We start from the raw sequence: 20,837 nt of genomic DNA, 5'->3' as shown, positions 1-20,837 counted from the left end.
CATGTATATGCTCTGTCATTCTTACATGTATTCCTGTACTAGAAAATACATGGTTAGAGAGACTGTAAAATATGTTTTAAGGTCTGAACCAGCTCATAATGTTTAGCTTGCAAATACAGGCTTTCATCTTTTGACATTGGCAAGTCTCTTACCAAAGGTAGATACAACAGACAAAATAAATAAATAAATAAAATACACGTGGTTCTGCACCACTTCAATGTGACTGTTCAGAAAGTAAGTTTGTTACCCTGGCCTCCTTTTAGCTTATAACTGCCTAAAACAAAAAGGAGAGATTGTATTATTTGGTACTGAAACAAGTAGCAAGTGAAAACCTGCCTCTGAATTATGTTGATTGCCCACTTTTTTTTTTTTTTTTTTTTTTTTTTTTTTTTTTTTTTTTTTTTAGAACAGGATGTGCTGAAAATAAGCAACCTTTACAGACATATGCAGTGACTGGTTGTGCCAAAGCTAACTGAATTATATATCTGTACCAGTTATATGCATCAGTACACCCAGAAAATCCTGCAGTCTTTGGCCTGCTGCTTGTAAAAGATCAGATACTGCTAATATTCCATGCTTAGCAGGAGTTTTGTTTTCCTAGCAATAGCTAGGAAAGGCAGCAAATGGTTGCTACATTGCTGTTATTATTAAAATATAGCATCTTCTGTACATTTTACATTTCACAGTACATACAATTTCTGGCAGTGGAAACTTAATCTTCATGTACGAGCCACTAGAAAACATCTTGAAGATATATATTATTAAACTATTTCTTGCAGACAATTTTTATCTGTCCTTCTTTCCACAGCCTGTTGTAAGCAGTTTTTTATGTAATTCTCAGAACAGCTTGTAGCAAACACATGAAAATTGCATCTCATGGATGGGCTGGATGCCTTCTCTACTCCAGATCTCTGCCAGCATATTCTACCCTTAACAATGTCTTTTTCCTTTCTGTATGATTTCCAAACATCAGGGACCTCTGGTTTAGCTGTCTCAGATTTCATTAGCACCTTTAGAAAGCACCCATTCCGTAGAGGAAACCAAAGACATTATAAACACTGCATCCTGTCCTTTTTGTTCTCTCACAGATTCTCCCTTCTCCTACCTCCTTCCAGCAGTCATGAAAGACCCTGACAACATGGCAAATTCACAGAATCATAGAATCATTAAGGCTGGAAAGACCAGTAAGATTATCCAGTCCAACCATCAGCCCACGCCTGTTACTGCTCTAGACCATGTCTGTCCCTCAGAGCCACATCTACACCTTTTCCAAACATGTCCAGGGAGAATGACTCCACTGCCTCCCTGCGCAACCTACACCATCTCACCTCTTTTCCTGAGAAGACAATTTTCCTAATATCCAACCTGAAATTCTTCAACTTCAGTATAAGCCCTTTTGTCACTCTAATTACAATGTAACGCTTCAACTTTGGGTGAATGATGTACTTGCACATATTTGGCAAGTAAAAAAATATTACAAAAGTCTGCCACTGTCACATAAAGATCAGCTCAGCTGAGTAAAGCATGAGGATGCTGTTCAAGGCATTAGAAGCTCCTCAGCCAGGAAGACTAAGAAGCAAAGAAAGTGTTTATCAGACTACTGGATGTGGTGTTCTTCCCACTACTGAGATATGCCAGTGACCCAGACTGCTCTTTTATGCTCTCGCATAGGCAGAAGACAACTCTAGGTTTTCCTTCTGTGGGCAGAGCTGGTAAGGTCTGTTTCCATGGGCTCAGCAATATAGCAGAGAATTGTCTCTGAATAAGGAGTATATCATGATCCTCTTCTTGAAAGGAACCAAAGGAGTTGGAAAGCAAGGGTCAAAGCTCGTATCTGGACAAGCCTATTGAGCAAGCAGGGAGCAAGATGATAGAATATGCAGTGTTAAAGAGAAGACTTTACCACTGTGAGTTGGACGTGCAAGGGAAGGTTTGTGAGAGGAAGGTGAACATGTCATCTATGATTGAATAAAGGTGAGTGAGTGGTCATGATTAATGAGTAAAAGAACCAAATAAGTTAAAAAAGTCTAAACTTGAGCTACGAAAAGTGTGTATATACATATACATTCTAAACAGTTCTATGTATAGAGTTTACTCTTTTTCCTGATCCACAGACTGAAGCTGTATTCAAAAACAGAGAGACAAAGAAAATAGAACCGGCTACTTTTTCCAGACCCATTTAAGGAACATTTGGAATCTTGCTTACTAGTTTCACTCCGGCCCAGTTATATACTGACCCAGAATTAGAACCATCTTCAGGCTGCTGGGTAAAAGTAAAGTACCTTGTAAAGTACCCCAGGAAATGGTTATTCGTGCCACATGAAACACACTTGGAAACTGAATTGATTTTCCTCTTCCCCAACTTGAGCAGTCTGAGAAAGAAGGAAAAAAAATAAATGAGTCAAAGCAAGTCTGAGAGAAGTGTGTGGCCCTGCAGGTCTATTCAAGTGAGTTCTTTCACTCTGTTCATTGGCTCACTGCCTGACACTGGTGTAGTAAGCAGTATGACTAATACTCAGCATATGCTGTTTGCTCTCTCATTCTCTCCAGAGGAAAACGCATATGTATTAGTGAGCCTTGTTTGATAGGATTTTCTGCTGTCTTTTGGACAGAAATGTTGTTCTGCACTAATGCTGGAGAAAGAAGCTCTGAAAGGGGCAGACCTGCACTCAGAGGGGGAAGGATATGATGTGTGAGACAGTGTTTAACTCTTGCAGTTGTTCATTCCCCCACCCTTCGAAGAAAGGTGTTTTGCCTGACACAGGCTTCGTTCTGACTATAGCACTCTCATGCATATCATAACCAGGGGAGTGCTTTTGACAATCACTATATTTACGTTAAAATAGAAAAACCTCAACCTCTTGAGCAAATGAGCAGGCTAGCCGTCAGAAAGACAGCTGGAGAGCTGATCAAATATTTGGATGCTCTTTCTCTGAGTTAGCTAGCAAGGCCCAGCCCCTTCTGCTGACGTCTTTCCTCTTTATCACACATCAGACTTTTCCCAGTGGAGATGGAGAACAGGCTTCAATGAAAACTGCCTGTTTGCAGCTATATGGATATTACAGCCACCACAAGCACTATTTCCACCACCTGACCTGGAGCAGAAACATCATTAGCAGGATAGAAAGGGAATCTTGTTGCCTAGCAAAGGTGGAATGATTTATCTCTGTCTCTAGATTGGTCCCTTTTCCTTGCTGCACTAGAGAATTGTTTTCAGACTTCCAAGGAGAATGAAGCCAGGCTAGAAATCGGAGTGGATGTAAAACAGCTGTTCTCCCAGGGAGGAGAAGGAGTCACAGGTTTTCATTGCTTTTTGTTCCTGTGCAGCTCAGGACAATGGTTTTGTCTGCCCCAATTATTGCCCTTGGGGCTACCTTAGGGACTGCAACTAGCATCCTTGCCCTCTGTGGTCTCACCTGCTTCTGCAAATGCAAGCAACCTGGGAAAGAACTCTCAGAAAAGGACCAAGACGAGGACACAGAAAATGCTAAGCCCAGTGTGCTTCAGCCAGCCCAGCAAGTAAGACACTATCTCTCACTCTATGATTATTTTTTTTTTCTTTAAATGCTGGGGGAGAAGGTGTGGGGGTAGAATGCAACTTCTCTATTAAGCTGTTCAGCATGTATTTTATGCTGCCTATTTATTTGCTTACTGTGTTCAGAATATATCACGTTAATGGGAGGAGGACTGAGGGGAACAGAGATAGGAGCTGGGTGACACACAGAATTATCAGAGCAGCAGATAGAGAGAGAAAGCTGCTAATGGTAAAAACAGGGGAGGAGGTCTGGAAATGCTGCTCAGCTGTCAGTCTGGTCAAGGGAAATCATTTCCTGATAACAGAAGACTGGACTTTACCAGGTGGCACACAGCATTACAAAGACAAGACTCCTGCCAGGATCTCCTGTACCAGCTATTTACCTAGCTCTGTTCATAGTGTCTTGTGGTTCCTGCAGGATAGTTCCCTCTCAACAGCTGATTTTCTTGTTAAAATCATCCCTCTTTGTCTCTCTGCCCCTCTAACAGGGGCGATTAATTATTGGTGAAGTTAAAACCAGGCATTGAAGTGATAATAAAAATGATAGTGAGAATCTGTGTTGTGATGACCGGACAATCTCAGCATGCTAAGGATTGCTTTGTTACTCATTGTAAGAGCAGTGTGAAATACTAGTAATGCCAGGCATCCCTGCACAATCCTTCTTTCTTGTTAGAATCCAGAACATCCCCTTATTTAGTCTTGAGACCAGTGCAATAGAAAGCAACAGGAATTACAGGACCCTTCTAGTACATTTATTAAAGGGAATCTCTCCTTCAAAGGGAATTGTTTGATTTGGTTTATTTTATGCTCATTGCCATCAGCATGAGCTATAGCAACCTGTATGTCTCTGAAAGTATTACCTGTTGGCTGTTGCTCTTGAAGCTTATATGTGCCTAAGCCCATATCACTCCCACCTGACTGTTCAGCCAAATGTTATGCCACAGAAACCAAGTTCAAAGGCTGGTGATCCTCTGTATAAAAGCCTTCATTTGCCTTTTAATTACCTGAACTGCTTATTATTTTTGTACTAAAGATAGTAGCAGGAGTCCTACCTGATCTCCTCTGTAATGTGTATAATTGTATATTTAGTCTTTCTCTGGGTATTACTCTTCAGATCTCAATAAAGAAGAGCTTCACTCATGCTCCTGTTGCAGATTATTCTGAGGAAAGATGACCATATCTATATGAATTGTAGTGTAACATATGATGCAGAATAGCATCACAATAGGTTCTGATTGCTGGAGGATGGGAGGAGACTCCACTGACCATGACTGAATGAACATCTGCACCAAGCTTAGGACTTCTCCAGAGATTGCTGTTAATTCTGACCATTTTTCCACAAGTGTGGTCAGCACCTTCTAATATTGGCTTGCATTCTCCTAGGATGAATTTCAGCTGCTCTCTGCCCTCCTTGCAAAAGATTTGACAGAACTATCAGTCTCCTTTCTTTCCTAACCCATACAACTTCTGTATAAAAGGGTGTGCAATAATGTTGAGATCTTCCAAATTCACTGTTAAAGTGAGTGAGAAGTGTGGATCTTTGACAGTCATCATCACTTTGCATAGCATTTCCCCCCCCCCCCCCCCCCAGTCTTTTGTACAAAAGATTTGTTGTTGGTTTTTTCCTCTTAAAAACATCTCAAATTCAGACAGCCTTTTGTGAAACACTTTGGTAAAGCATTAATAAACACCAGAGCCTGTCCTTCAAGGTGTTACCCTTTTTGCATGACTGAAATAACACTAAGTTATCAAGTCCAACCATGCCCCCAAATACAATTAAGACTTCATGGGTTATAGTCCCCACAACATTTCTACACATATCAGGTTTTGCCACAACATAATCCAGTGTTTGACCAAATTACTCAGCCTATTCTCAGTGAATAACTCTTACCCAAATGACTTAATGTTTTTAGCATTATAGACCTTCTTATTTTCTTTAATAAATCTGGACAAAGTACAGCAGCCAAATGAACATTCTGTTACAGAAAGAGCAAAATGTTCATAGTTTGTATATTCTGTATCTTTAACAATTCTTTCCAATTTAAATAGTTTTGTTGCCAGGCACGTGCATTCTCCTGTGCTTTCACTGAATCAGAATTAGCCTTCTTTCCTTGAAGGAATAAATCTCAAATTGAATTCTGAGCTTGTGCCTTAGTTACATCCTCTGCATCTATGTTTATAAATTGTCCTGTTGGGACTTCTTTCCAACTGCATTAGCTTTATTATACAGCCTTAGCGCTGTATGTCCTAGCCAGTGTTTGGCATACTTAATTACTGGAGCTTATCAGGGCCACTGATTCTGATAAACAGAGATGACAATAGAAAGATTAAACAAGTCTGCATTTTGTTTACTTGGCACATTTCCCATACCACTGATGCTTGTATATGCTATAGATAGAGGCTCCCCATGGACGTGCCTGCATACTTGAGAAGGAAGAGTTCAAACAAAAAGATATATCTACAGAACTATTACTAACTGCTGTAGATGTGCAAAGTATCAGCAAAAGGTGCAGGTTAAAAAGCATAAACACATCCATCAGTGGCAGCAATCTGATGCATTGGCTGAATGTCAATATCACAGACCAAGAAGGGTCAGCTGAAGCCTCCTGGCTAATTCACACACGTTATGCAGAACTATATGGTTTTTTCTGTATTTAAGATATTGCTGCTGCAAAGAGAACTTCCATAGAGCACAGCTCTGCAAGTAGCTTAGCAGACAACACTAGGGAACAAATCTGGCAGCAAAAACAATGAACAGTTGGAAGAGGTTGGTGAGCTAGTCCCACTGTGCTCACATGTCTCTCATCTTTAATTCTACTGAGCAGACATGCTAGAAGAATATTTAGACCCAGTGGAGCTCTTAGTTGCTGAATGCTGATGGATTTCCTGGCTAAGCGTCTTCCTTATAGCAAGTGGAGGAAGAGACTACACTAACAATACAACAAGTTCGCATGGTATTTTTCCCCATCCCAAAGGATTCCAAAGTGTTTTACATGTGAGATGCCCATGGCTTGCTGTTGTGGTGGTCAATTGCTAGAACAGCAGCCTCATACAGTGGGGTCAAAAGAGAAAGAGTAGGCACTGGTTGCCATAACACATGCTTTGAGAGTTTAGAGTTGCAGAACAAAAACATCCTGTTTCTTCAAGCTATTGTCTACTAGTTCCTAACACATTTTTGTTGGTCTTAGATATGAAGAATTTTGATAAGTTACTTCAAACTTCCTGTGTATTTTAGGACTGATGAGCCTTACTTCTCTAAAAGAGGGAATCTCGCTACATCATTATTATAAACCAGCACTATATGACTTACATAATGCCTAAACTTGCTGAACGCTAGGTGGTTATCTGCATACAGTGATGCATTTCTTTTTCAGCTCACTCCTGTTTCAGTGTCCTTAAAATTAGGTAAGAGAAAATGCTGTTATATAGTGGATTTCCTAAATATCAGTGCACCAGCTGCCTTAAGATAGATTGAGGGACCTAATTAGCTCTTTGTCACTGCAAAAATCCATGTAACTGCAGTGCTATGATCTCCAAAAGCAGAGTACTGACTCAAGATCTAGAGACCAAGACTGTTCTCTTTCTTCAGCACTACTTCTTGAGGAATAGCTCAAGATGTACAAATTGGGACCACAAACTCCCAACACAGGCAAATGCTCCAGGGCACCATCTACATTCTTTATTAATAGAAAACAATGACACTAATGAAAAACTTTAATTACCATTACAAATACTTCTGGGCTCACCTCCATTCTACACTGAACATAGAATAAGTTAGCAGGCAGTGGGGTTGGAAAGAATCCCAGTGCACAGTAATCAAACAAGATGGCAGCCTTACTACCACTTTTTCATGCTTTGGAAATATTAGCAAAATCTGATGAGAGGGTCAGACTCATCTGCTAGTCAGCTTTTGTTCTTTCCTGTTGATGAAGCCAAATATAAATGAATCAGGAGCAATTCCAATTGTAAGTACATGGGAGCCTTTCATGAGATATGAAGAAAAGATGACTGTTGTATTCCACTAAAATATTTTTCATTGCTAGGAGAGAATATAATCCTTTATGTCAACCTTTGCCTAGTCTGTCAAGGCATTACAGCATTTTTCAAGGTCTCCTGTTGCCATGTTCAGCAATCATCAGATAAATAATGTTATAAGAACAATCTCAAACAAAACGTCAGTCCCCATATAACAAAGGAGCAACATACTTCTAAGATCAGGTAGAACTCTGGTCCTCAGAGCCAACAAATAATTCCAGAGAATGGTAGGGCCACCAACTCTGCTATTTTTGGCATGCTATTGCAGGGCTGGTCTGCTAAAGCATGTCTCGTTCAACATGATTGCTACATGTGCTATGTGAGAGCCATGCCTTTGCCTTCCTAATGCTTTCTACAAGTTTACTTGAAATGCTGTATAAAACAGAGGTAATGGTAAACTCTTAGGCAAAAAGACACACACACCAACTAGACAACCAACAGATTTGGCGAGAAAATCTCTTGACACACAGGAAGGCAGTGGTTTCCCTAACCCAAGAAACAATGGCAGCAAGAATGACCAGGGACACCATCTTATCTCCCTTTGTATCACCTCACTTGGCAGAGGGAGATTAAGAAGAATTAGTGAAAAATAATAAATACTGTCTTACATTTTCAGTTCAACATTAAGAAAACTGCAGAGCCAGTCCAGCCTCGAGCTCTCCTGAAGTTTCCTAACATTTATGGCCCCAAGCCTGTTGTAACTTCACCTGAAATAGTTAACTACACGCAATACTCCTTGAAGACAACAGAAGAACCAGCCACTGTAAAACACGCTGTTTTGGATGAGAACAGGATGAAGATACAAGTCAATGAAGAATTGTTTGTTCTCCCTCAAAACGGTAGGAACATTTGGTCTTCAGACTATCAGAAGAAAGATTTCTATTCAGAGTGTAGATCTTTAAAACTTTTGAACATTATATGATTGTAGTTAGAGTAATAAATGAGGAAATGAAGACATTGGGTGCTTTTCACTCCCCCATCATGAGTACTGTGAGCTCTCTTTTTAAATGCATGTGTAAATATTAAGTAATCATGGAGCACATCGGGAAATTTAAGTAACAAATCCATAATTACAACAGACTGTATTCTTTTTACCTAACTACTTGGTTGTCATTACATTGAAAAGCATATATTCAGTGTGAAACTTTACCAAGAGCTGCTGCCACAATATGGGTGGAATACTTGGTCAAAACTAAGCGGTACTGCTCCTCTAGAAACCCTGTCAGCTGTCCAGCAACAGCCCTTATCAGGGACATTGGTGGAATGAGTTCAAGTTTATACTTCATTTGCCCTGCCTCTTCATTCCACCAGTTCTATGAGATGTTCTTGGTTTGCTGTAATGTGAAGCGAAACTATAGGCTGACACCACTTTTCTTTTTTTTTTTTTTTTTGGCCATACAGCATTCTTGTTTCTCAGCCAGCCCAAAAGGTAGCATGCCAAAGCCCAGAACATAAAATTCCTGGAGGCTAAGAGAAAACGTAATGCTAATTATATACATCTGGGTTGCTTCCATAATGATTTTCACCTCCATAGTTGTCACTTTAAGCAACATAATTGACTCTTATGGGTACTATGTTACCATACTAATGAAAACTTCCTGACAATTTGCCAGAGACACAATGCTATCTGTCATAATGTTTTTTATTGTTTTTGTTGTTGTTGTTGTTTTTGAAAGAGCTCTTTTTAATTATATTACCTGTGTATGTATTTTTGTCCTTACGGGAGGAAGAATGTCATATTAAAAAAAAAAATCACTTAAAGCCCCTCCACTTAACACCTGCAAGTACAGAAAACTAAGGAGTACCATGGTATAGTGCTACAGTATGATGAAAAGTACAACAATAACAGTGCAGCAAATCAGGTCAATCCCAAACATAACAACTGTAGATGGAGAAATAGGAAAAAAAAGAAAACCTACTTACCTTTAGAAGACCTCAGGTAGGCAAGTCTCCAGTAAACCATCCTTGTTTCCACTGCCAGCCCTTAAAAGAGTTCTGTAAAGGGGTGGATCCTGGCTCCACTCCTTCCGGTCACTCAGGAGTATCGCTTGCAGCTGAGCTCCCCTAGGTTGGCCCTGTTTTCCCACCAGCTGCTCTATTATTTTCTATGTGAGTCAGAACTGACCTTGCAGATGAAAGATTTTGATGACAGAAAGATGTGGCTTCCCTTTTAGTCTTGCCTCTTACTTTATTTCAGTATAAATGTGTACACAGCTTCAAAACTGTACACGGAGAAACTGCCTCACACCTTCGCAAGCTCACTATCCTCAACATGGTCAATTGCTATTGGGATAGATGTCATATTGGCTTTCTGTGTGAAAAATACTGCAGTGTTAAAATAAATTTTAAAAAAGGTTATATAGGCTTGCATTAATACAGTTGTGTGGTAGCTCTAAAGCAGACTCAAATTCTCATTAAAAAATACAAATGTGTAATACAACAACATGCATAAAAGATTTATATAAAACAATACGGTAACAAGCAAATAGTTTAGGCACCTTGGCTTCAGCATAAGGTGAAAGAGTAAAGGTGAAGCACCTCAGAACACATGGTGGAGGGAGCAGGAAACTTATCTGGGTGCTGTGGAAGGAACTGGAAGTGTGAGAAGTCAGCAAGAAGGAGATATGATGAGGGAAGAAGGAGGAACAGAAATGATATTCCTGCATATAAAGTAAAGTGCAGGAATAGTAAGAGATTTAGATTAATTGAGTCAAGACAAGGTGGATTTGTTCTTCCTGGAAGGTAAAGACTTCCTTGCTAATGAGGTTATTTCAGTTCCAGGTGTGGTAAAGGATGTGTGTGTCACAGAGCACTTGAAGCCCGAGCGGGCAGCCAGCTGTAACCAGGTCCCTGAACTGCGCTATTCCCTCACATATGATCAACAAAAAGCTGAGCTGCGTGTGGCCCTTCTGGAAGGTAAGGGGCAGTAATCTGTTACTGATTATACCCTACTTGGACTTCTTCAGGACTATCCTTTGTGAAAGGTATTTACAGTCAATCTTTCCTTTCCAGCTATGCACGGCAAAATGAGCATTGACCAAGATGCTGGCTGCCATTGCTACATACTGGGCACACTAGTGAGCAAATCTGGCATGACTGAAGCCCAGACAGAGCTGAAAAAGAAGGTGCTTCACACCCTCTGGGAGGAGGCCCTGCGGTTCCCGTTAACTGAGGAGGAGATGCAAGAGGGGACTCTGACTCTCACCTTGAGAAACTGCGACAAGTTCTCCAGACACAGCATTGTGGGGGAACTCAAACTGAACCTTGCTAACATGGAGGAATTCGGGATGGCCCAATGGGAAAGACTAAAGACCCCAGAGAAGGTACGGACTCAGTCTGTATCACTAGTCCAGAGGCTCTAGTTATTGTGTGCACAAGAGAAGCCTTTTTCCAATACAGCTGCATGTCCGTAGGTGGGTGGCTTGTTGTATCTGGACCCAGGTCTGGAGAGGCAATGTGTGACTGCAAAGGTGATGTACTAGAACTCTGTGTTGACCTAACCGCTTCAGAAAGCAATCAAAAGCCCATCAGCCCATCCCTTTCATCTACAGCTCCCGGAATTTAAGATGTGTTAAACCTCCCTTTCCTCCTCCCTCAATTACATGATAATCTAACACTGATATCTGCAATTCAAAGCCTATGTCTGGAAGTTACGTGCGTTTCTGTGTGTAAACAATGTAGGGACTGTGGTAGCAAAAGTTCAGCTGCTACGTTGTGCCTCCTCTGCAGAGCTGGGTGTGGGTAAGGCATCTGATAGCAGCCTACTTCATACTAAAGAAAGATCTCTGGCTGAGAGAAGGGCAGAAGATCTGGCAACTTTTGCTGCTGAAAAAAAATGGAGGACTAAAATAAATTATTCTCATGTGAGTCATAGTTACTTAAAACCTTGAACCATGATAAATAGAGCCCTCCATTCTCCCCCCATCTACTGCAGTATCCACTCACTCCATTAGCGACAAGTTCACAGAGATGGTTGGTTTTCACTCATGTATACCTGGCAGAGTCCTGGCATACAGGGTACTCCACGTATACATAGAAACAGGACAACACTCATTTCTCAAGCAGGCTGACAGTGCAAGGTTAATGCTAACCATACTGCTGAACTGTACTGCCCCAGTTTGAGCTGAGGATGTGCAGTGAAAGCTGAATTTGCGTCATCTGGGACCTAAGAGAGCCAACCCTTGCACAGACAGCTTCTATACAGATCCTGAATCATTCATTCAGAACCAGAGCAGGAGGCAGTGAGGAAGAGCTGATCAAAAAAAGAGCAGCTATTTTTGACAGCATCCATCCAGGAACAAAGTTAGTGGGCTTTGTTTAAAGTCTGACATTTCCTTGAAAAGCCATGAGCTGCAGAAATTTCATTCCTGTACTCTTGGTAATTCTCCCACACAAGGGAAAGAGCTCAGAGGGGAGCTTGCAGCTAACCAGGTAATGTAATTAGTATTCAGGAATTCACAGAGTGCTGTGGGCAATGCAAATCACAGATATTGCAGTCTGATGTCCTTATCTTGTCTTCCTTCCCTCCCACTGCTTTGCTAATGGCAGTGATGATAGTGGTTGCTTACATAGCACCTTTCCTTTTGTGATTTCATGGTGCTCTGCACAGTAACTCACCACTGTCCCCGTGATGCCTGTTATCCTCAGTCCACAGAAAGAGGGAGAAGGAAAAGAACCTCTGGCTCAGTCTCATCACGCAAATCTCCAGCAGAAACCAACCATTACGGTTTTGGTTTCATGTGGTTACAGGGTGGTCAAGAACTCGATCAGAATATTAGAAGATAAAAAGACATAAGCAGAACATGTGGTGTGTGTGCACAATGAGTACATCTGCACGTGAGTGTATGTGCATTTACAGCCTGCTGCTGCACCCAGCTTCTCATCCTCTACAGCATTTGCTATGCATGGAGCTACAGTTACCAGCTTCTAGCCAAAAGCTACAGTGAGGCTTTGTGATATACAGGGTGGATATGTAAACAAAAGCAGTTCATAATTTGCCAAAATTATGGTCTTGTATTAAGATGATATTTGTATTTGTCAGGGACACACAGCCATTTAAATCTGCCTCTTTTTTTGTTTCTTTCTTAAGATGCACTTGCATTTAGGGCAGGATTTATTTAAGTGAAACATATACAAGCCCTTTGTTGCTACCTGAGTGCATGAAGGAAGATTTACTCGGACTGATCTGAGATTGAATTTCAGGCTTCCTTGCTAATAGCCTCCCACCTGAGTTGTGCACAACAAATAAGTCATTCAAACCAGACAGTGATGACAGCCAAGCTTTCTGGAGAGTCAATCACCTCACAGGGAGCATATGGAAGGCTTGTCCTTGCCTGTAGAAAGTAACCCGGTGAAAACATAATTTGAAATATTTATGGCTCACTTAGAACTGCAAGTGGAGAGCACAGAAATGGCCTAGAGGAGGGCAGTCTGTCCTAAAGCTTGTAGATCACACTAAGGAGTCCAAAGGGAGTCTATTGAATTGGCATTGGTTTCTGTGTCTCTTCTGGATCATTAACCTCACACTAAAACAGATTTCTGTCACAATCTTGCACTTACGGAGAGTAACTTACATCCTTCTCGCCCCTCAACATTTCCTTCCTAGCATGGCAGAGGTGCTGCTTTCCAAGGCAAGCTCAGCTGGCAGGAGGTCGTTTCCCTCTTTTTCTGCCTTCAGGGATATTTGTACAGTACAAATGAGAGAGGGGAATAAAGGCCAGGAGGATAAGAGGACAATTGCTAATGGGAAGAAAGGAATCAAATAATCCAAAGCTAAAATACATGTGGCCCCGTGAAGTGAATGCTTGATTTTACAGAGCATCTGCCCCAAAGATAATCCTACTGGGCAACAGGGATAGCTGTTCACAGGCTGCAGGGAGGCTGGAAGAGAGGAAGAGCACTGTGCTGAGCTGATGAGGGTTTTAGGTTGGCTGTTTGTTGTTTTTTTTTATCACCAGATAAGGTTAACAAAGAAGGTTCAACACCAGCTCCAAGGTAGCTGGGTGGCACAAGCCAAGGCATCACCTACTCTTTCCCAGTCTGACAATTAAGCAGTGGGGACCTGGGACCATGTCTGGTCAGAGACCCCTCACAGGAGTGATGAATGATTAAAAAGAGCAGTAATTGAAGTAGGGGACATAAACCAAGTACAGCTAGATAGTCTGTCACAAAATGATGGAATACTTACACAGAGTTCAGCCCCAAATTCTTGTCTGATTAAATATTCCACTGGAAATAGCTGTTAGGAAACAGTACATAGAATCATAGAAAGGCCTGAGTTGGAAGGGACCTCAAAACCCACTCAATTCCAACCCCTTGCCATGGGCAGTGCTGTCACCCACCAGCTCAGGCTGCCCAGGGCCCCATCCACATCCAGGGAAGGGGCATCCACAGTTTCACTGGACAGCCCCTGCCAGTGCTTCACCACACTTTGAAGAAAGAATTTCATCCTAACATTTAACCTAAGTTTCCCTCAGTTGCTTTCCAGTAGCAAAAGAAAGGAGTAGTCAAAGTGTTCTGGTCCCAGTAAATGAGGTCTCTTGAATATGTTGCCTGGTTTGTTCTGATCCAGTTTAACTGGAAAAGTCTCCTGTACTGAGACAGGGAGACAGTTTGGTCAGTCTATGACCTTAAATTCATCCCCTTGTGTTATTTAGTTTTCCTAATGTTAGACTTAGATTGCACACAAAATTAACTCTTTATACATCTCAATTTCCAGGAGCCATCTACAGGCCATGGGGAAGTTCTGCTCTCTATCAGCTATCTGCCAGCTGCAAACCGCCTGCTTGTGGTGATTATTAAGGCTAAAAATCTCCATTCCAAGCAGCTGAAAGATCTTCTTGGAAATGGTGAGTGGGATAGCAAGAAAAACTGAGATTAATATTTCTGCTATGAAGTAAATCTAGAAAGAAAGTGGAAAGTATGGTGTTTGCCAGAAAAACGTTTGGTGTTTGCTAACGAGATTTGAACAATTTTTAAAAGGAAAAGCTAAAAAACCCCAAGATCAGTGTTGCTCATATTCTCTTACTCAGCCTGTTGTCAATAGTTAAAGTTCTCTTGCATTCATTTCATTAAATGTTCATTAATACAGTCTCCCTGATTTCTTTGTAGATGTTTCTGTCAAGGTGACCCTGAGGCACCAGTCCTTGAAGCTGAAGAAGAAGCAGACCAAACGTGCAAAGCACAAGATCAACCCTGTCTGGAATGAGATGATCATGTTTGAGGTGCCTCAAGAGCTGCTGCGTGCCTCTAGTGTGGAGCTGGAAATGCTGAGCCAGGATGGTGCTGGGCAAAGCCAAGTGCTCGGCAAGTGCAGCCTGGGTTTGCATGTCACAGGCACAGAGAGGAACCACTGGGAAGAAATGCTGAGGAACCCCAGAAGACAGATTGCCATGTGGCATCAACTCCACATGTAGGCATGCTATGACTACTGCCAACCAGATTTCCACCAAGCCTCTGAGCGTGGGGAAATAAGCTGCATTTCACCTTCCACTCTCCCATCCACCAAGTGGCCCAGCACAGCATTCTTCTCAGGCCACCCGCTCTGATTGCCAAAGGAAACTGTCTGGAAAATGTACTTAGAGGACAATGGCTCACCCTACCAAGTGGTTCTCTTAAACAAAGGGCCTGGCTGTCTGGGTGATTTGAATCACTTTTGTTAGCTTGCCCACTGTCGTTTCTTTGAGTTCCCAGTTTCTGCAGAGAAGCTGAGGGGATTAGAGGGATCACAGAAATCTCAGCTGTTCTTTGGCATCTGGCACTTTCACCCAAGCTCAGTGGTGAGGGCTGGCTCCATAACATGCAGCAATCATTTTGCCAGTCACTGTTTTTCATAATGCTTTGTAAGATTGTAAGAAATGAAGATCACAAAATTAATGCTGACTTCTGACCCAAAGCAGTAGTATGGAAGAGAGAGAAGCTAGGTGGAAGCATAGATGAATGTGCATTAGACGGATATCTAGAAGTACAGGAACAGAGGAATAAGAGAGACAGCCATACTGTCACCCAGTGTAGTCTTTGAAGCAAGCACTGCCAAACAAGAAGTCAAATATTTTTCTTCACTTTTGTTTATTAGAGTGTTTGATACCTTAGCTTTAGGGTTCATGAAAACTGTTGAAAGCATGAAAGTTTCAGAATCCTCTACATCATCCATGAAGACCCTAAACATGGACAGCAAGTTATTACTGATATTACTTCCAAAAACATGGACCAAATCCTTCTGCTTACTGACCTTCTGTTTGGGAATTTCTGATCTGAAAACGTTTCAAATACAGTAATTGTATTCCAGGAAGTATCTATACAAAAGAAGTGGGATCCTTTCATACCTTAGCATTTGATTGATGGTCTTGGTTTGAAGTTAACTATCACACCCAATTCTCATACCTGCATTACTTGAAGAAAACCCTTCAGAACGGTCATATATTTCATCACTTCCAGACAGAAGGAATTCACCACCCAGACATACTCTCTAGAGCTTGCTTTTTTTGTGTGCACTTTCAAGATCTGATGTGGCTTAAATGTTACTGTTTACTGTTCTTTTTGTGTCTGGATGGATTGAAAAGCTGGCACTGCCAGCAATTATGTTACAATCACATAAGCACAGATTGTTCTGCTGCTTTATTTCAAGTAGTAGACACAGCTTTGAGGGACTTGTATGGGGACAAGACATCCAAAAGTCTGAAAACAGGATCATATGTTTTGTAGCACTGAAATACTCTGAGAACTTCAATTTTTGTAGGGTTAGTATGATTCCCTGTTTAATTCAAAATATTAAACTGGGCTTTATCTTGAATACATTCCATTTTGCTGATTTAGCCAAACAAGTCTAGTAAGTTGTCAGGTGAAGGCTAACACCCTGCAGTGAAAGGGGAAACAACCAGAACCAGTCTCTGAAAATTGGCTGAAGTGTCAAGCACAGAAGTTTGTGAACAGAGGAGTGAAGTTCAGCTGGAAGCCACTCACTAGTAGTGACTGTGGTGGTATTGGGGCCAACTCTGTTTAACATCTTCATTAATGACCTGAATGACAGGACAGAGCACACCTTAAACAAGTTTGCAGAGGATACAAAACTGAGTGTAGCTGTTGATACACAAATTTCTTGTGCTACTTTTCAGAAGGATGTGAACAGGCTGGAGAAATGGACTGACAAGAATGTTTAATAAAATGAAAGGTAAAGTCCTGCAGCTGAGGAGGAACAGCACCATGCAACACCACAGGGCCGGGGAAAACCACCTGGGAAGCAGTTTTGCAAAGAACTTGGGGCCCTGGTAGAAGCCAAGTCAAACATAAACCAGCAGTGTACTTTTGCATCAAAGAAGTACAACAGTGCCTTGGGTTGCATTATGAAAGCCATTGCCAGCAGCTCAGTAGGGGTGATTCTACCCAGCACTGATGAGGACAGACCTGAAGTGCTGTGTCCCGCTCTTGGCTTCCAAGGTGAGAAAGATTTGGATTTACATGAACAAGTGCAGCAAAGGGCCATGCAGATGATTACAGGAGATAAGCATCTTTTGTATGAGGAGAAGCTGAGACCTGACACCATCTAGTCTGGAGAAGAGAAGGCTCAATGTGTATAAGTACCTGATCTGGAAGAGGAAAAAAGAAGAGACAGGCTCTTCTCAGTAGTGTCTGGTGACAACATAAGAGGAAATGGGCACAAATCACAATACATATAATTGTAAGTAAATGTGAGAGAAAAATTCAGACAGAAAGAGAGAGAGAGAGAGAGAGAGACTGAGAGAGAGAAGATGATTAAACAGTGGATCAAGTTTCCAAGAGAAGTTATTGGTCCTTGGAGACCCCTGAAACCTGACTGGACATTGTGTAGTAGATGTAGACATCTACTGTAGTTTATACTGCTTTGAACAGAGATGGGACTGGACAAGGTGTTCTCCAGAGGTCCTTTCCACTCTCAGAGGCTGTGTGACTCTGAACAGATCAACAAGGTCAATGAACAGTGAAGAAAACTATCTTTACATTGCTACTCTCATTACTGGGTGGCGTAGCAGCGAGTTACTTGATCGCTTTGAAGAAAGAGATAAAAACAGCTTTGACCAAACAAACAAACAAACAAGCAGACAGAAAATTAAATAAATGAATGAATAAATAAGCTACCGAATCTTATAAGGAATGGTTTAATCTCTGCTACTGCTCCACTGGCTAGGGGAGGTTTAATTAGAAAAAAAGAAAAATGACTTTGTTTTATGGATTTTTGTTTTATTAAGAAAGAGCTGTAGGATTCTGTGATTAAAGTAAACATAGCAGAAACTTAGTTGATAGCAAATTCTCAGTAGTTTCTCTGTTCTGTGTTCTGTTGTCTGAAGATATGCCTATAGGTTTGGAATAATTATTTCCATTTAAGTGCAACATTTGTTGTCATGTTGGCCTGTTCTTCCTATAGTTCCTGGCATCAATGTAATTCTTCCTTCCTTTTAGTATAATGATAAGAAGAACAACTTCATGGTATGATGCTATTTGGCTGGCAATGAAAAGCCTGAAGGGCCAAATATTTGTCTTGCTGCCAAGAGATTTCTCCAGTTCTGCCTCCTGCTTATTTTAATGAACCTTTTATAACATCTTGGTGACTGATTGTAAACAGCATTATCTGCCTCTGCCCCTGGTGATTTTGGCACACCCTGTAATTAGATAACAATCCTACAGCACCTAAGAAATAGCCCCTTGAAATCTGATTTTCCTGTGAAAAATATAATGTCCTCTTTTATAGAAGAGAAAGATATGTGTAGACACTTAACCACAAAATAGTCTTAAGGCAAAAGTGGTGTCATCAGAGTTAAAGGCTGGTGTTGTTCCTTCCTTTGCTGTATGCAATTGAAACAGAGAACAAATGTATGCATCTCTCCTGACTGGATCTTTTTTACTGTCTGGCATTTTAGCCTAGGAAGAATGCTTTTTGCATTCAGCTTAGTCTTAAGAGGCTGCCAGGTGTTGATTTAATGAGGCAGGAGCTGTTCTAGGGACTGAAAGGCAGTGCAGTTAAGGGTGCTGGCTCCCATGAGCAGAAGGAATGTTGCGTACGTGTGGTACTGGAGGGGCAGGGACGCCCAACCCTGGCCCTTTTGAACTTTGTTAATAGGAGCTGTTTGTCGTCAAATTCCTGCTCCTGTTCAGTGCCCTGCTGTTATGCCATGAAACTGCCTGTATCAGGCAGTGCTTGAATGCCCCGAGCCCCAGCACCCCATGGCTGTAGGAACTAAATTGGCCTGAGCAGATCAACTGTAGAGCTACTGTGTGAAATGGCAGCATATTATATATATAAACAAAAAGTATCTGGAAATTCCCTGTGTCATCACGTTTGAACTAGGTGATCATAGTGGTCTTTCCCAACCTTAATGATTCTATGATTCTATAACGGGTGACAATAGGTTATGACAATTAATGTTCTTAAGTAATGTGTTTGACCAAGAAGCCAGGTCAGTAGATTCCCCAGTGGCAATTCAGTGGTTGCACTGATCCTTCTGCCTGCTATTAACCCATTAATATGAAGAAATGTTAAGGCTGGAAGCAAACAAGCTGTGGAGATAAAAAAACAAAACCAAAAAACACTACCACCATCAAAAACAATAACAAAAAATACCCTTAGGAATTTGTGCTACTGTAGGAAAGATTAAAAAAGCACACAGATAACTGATAGTCCCTAAAACACAGAATCATAAAATCACTAATGTTGGAAAAGACCACTAAGTTCATCTAGTCCAACTGTCAACCCATTGTCATTACTACCCTTGGCACTTTCTCCAGTTATAAGGGGCAGTGGTTGCAGTTGTCCTGTAAATGGACAAAGTATTTCCTTCAGTTCTTGTCCCAAGTATACTTGAATGCTGATGGAAACCATGTTCACTTTGCAAACAGGAAACACATTGGAAGTTAATGGAAAATTCACTTCAACAAGTCTGGGATAAGGCTGGGAATACTTTCAGGTTCAACTCTTCTCCCAGGCGTTATTCTGCTTTCAACATTCTGAACAAAAGCACTTTGAATTTTGCAAGGATTTGTCATCAGTACTGTGTGTCCTGAGATACATTTTTTATCAGAAAGGAGGAGTTTGCAGTTTGAGCTTTACAAATGCAGCCTGAAGTTTGTCCGCATTTTCCTGATGTCTGTGAATCTGATTCTGGACATGATCCCCACCAAATGGCATGCAGGAAACTGTAAGTCACATTACTTACCTGATTCCTGTAATGCCCACTTGAAAAGGCAAATTGTGCAGCAATTTCCCCCCTCTGCAGCATGAAAACAGGAAGGCTGAAAGTTGTATACTACGCATTATAGTCCAGCTGCCCATCGCTGGCAAGCACAGGAGGCACAAAGAGCAATGTGGTGGGAAACAGTCTAAAAATGATATCAATAGCAGGGCTTGAGATAAGCACAATGACATTTAGTTAAATCTGGGAGCCAAGGTGCCTTGGACTACACTCCTTAGGAGGTCAGTTTAAAGTTTGGTGGGACTGAAGGGCAGAACTTTGGCAGTACCTTTTATGAATTCTCAAGTGTAACTAAATCTCAAGATAAATTTAGTTCATTTGCTGAACGATAAGCATGATGAGCAAAAACTAATACTAGACACTATATTGTTTCTTCTGTTGGTAATATCAAACTGCACAACAGTAGCAAAGTGAAATAGTGCTTCATGGCCTTCCAGCATGAGAAGGCTTTTCTGCTTACTCAGTCCTTCAGCGTCCAAATGTGTGTATTGCACAGAGCAGATATTGTTTGTCAAGATGATATTGTATGCACAGTCCAAAGCACAAACAGAGCATGAGATTCAGTCTTTGTGTCTACTGTTAGAGCACAAAATGTAAATCACCACAAGTAAATAATTCCAAACTGTGTGCGCATTGTGTCTGTTTGTTTACTGCAGGGTAAGGCCCCTGTGCTGAAGCTCACAAGCTGAGGGGCAAAACACTGCAATGAGGCAACAGCAAGTCCTGTGTGCAGTCCACCAAGGGCTGGGTGTGTGGTGAGAAGGGAGCAGCCAGGAGGGGTGTCCTGTTCCGGCCAAACACAGGAAAGCTGTTGGCTTTCAGCAGGGTGGTAACTAAGCAAAGCTATAAAGGTTTTCCTGCAGCTGCAAAGAGGTTAGGGAATGGGATCTGGCAACCAGCTTCCTTCCAGACACTGGCATCATCTCTGAAAACAAGCTAAGAAGTGAATTTGGATTTAGTCTTGTTGCTGGTCTTTGTACTTTCAAGGGAATGCTGATGATACTCTGCAAACCGTGTACCTATGAGAAAATTCCTGCTTAGCTGAC

At 41.5% G+C, this 20,837-nt stretch overlaps 1 protein-coding gene across 2 annotated transcripts; it reads left to right on the top strand.

Moving 5' to 3' along the window:
- The first annotated feature begins 378 nt into the window (after positions 1-378).
- SYT13 (synaptotagmin 13) lies at positions 379-20,418 on the top strand. 2 transcript variants are annotated; one of them, XM_015864558.3, is made up of 6 exons: positions 379-3,519; positions 8,187-8,409; positions 10,352-10,486; positions 10,583-10,893; positions 14,289-14,418; positions 14,681-20,418. In XM_015864558.3, the coding sequence occupies exons 1-6, from the start codon at positions 3,337-3,339 to the stop codon at positions 14,983-14,985; spliced, it is 1,287 nt and encodes a 428-aa protein (XP_015720044.2). In that variant the 5' UTR covers positions 379-3,336; the 3' UTR covers positions 14,986-20,418. The 2 variants fall into 2 exon arrangements, with proteins under 2 accessions (XP_015720044.2, XP_015720043.2); XM_015864557.3 differs by having other exon boundaries at positions 10,346-10,486.
- Positions 20,419-20,837: the final 419 nt, after the last annotated feature.

The sequence above is a fragment of the Coturnix japonica genome, chromosome 5 (assembly GCF_054131305.1).
Source record: "Coturnix japonica strain WE chromosome 5, WE-NBRP24, whole genome shotgun sequence".
Taxonomy (NCBI): Eukaryota; Metazoa; Chordata; class Aves; order Galliformes; family Phasianidae; genus Coturnix; species Coturnix japonica.
The sequence above is the reverse complement of the archived record's forward strand: the minus strand, read 5'-3'. Positions and strand labels throughout refer to the sequence as shown.

What these genes read in the sequence shown, in the direction of transcription:
- SYT13 (XM_015864557.3), top strand. Translation starts at nt 3,337, where the DNA reads ATGGTTTTGTCTGCCCCAATTATTGCCCTTGGGGCTACCTTAGGGACT. An exon ending in GTTTGTTCTCCCTCAAAACG is followed by an intron (nt 8,410 to 10,345) that starts GTAGGAACATTT and finishes AGGTTATTTCAG; the next exon opens with TTCCAGGTGTGGTAAAGGAT. An exon ending in GACTAAAGACCCCAGAGAAG is followed by an intron (nt 10,894 to 14,288) that starts GTACGGACTCAG and finishes CTCAATTTCCAG; the next exon opens with GAGCCATCTACAGGCCATGG.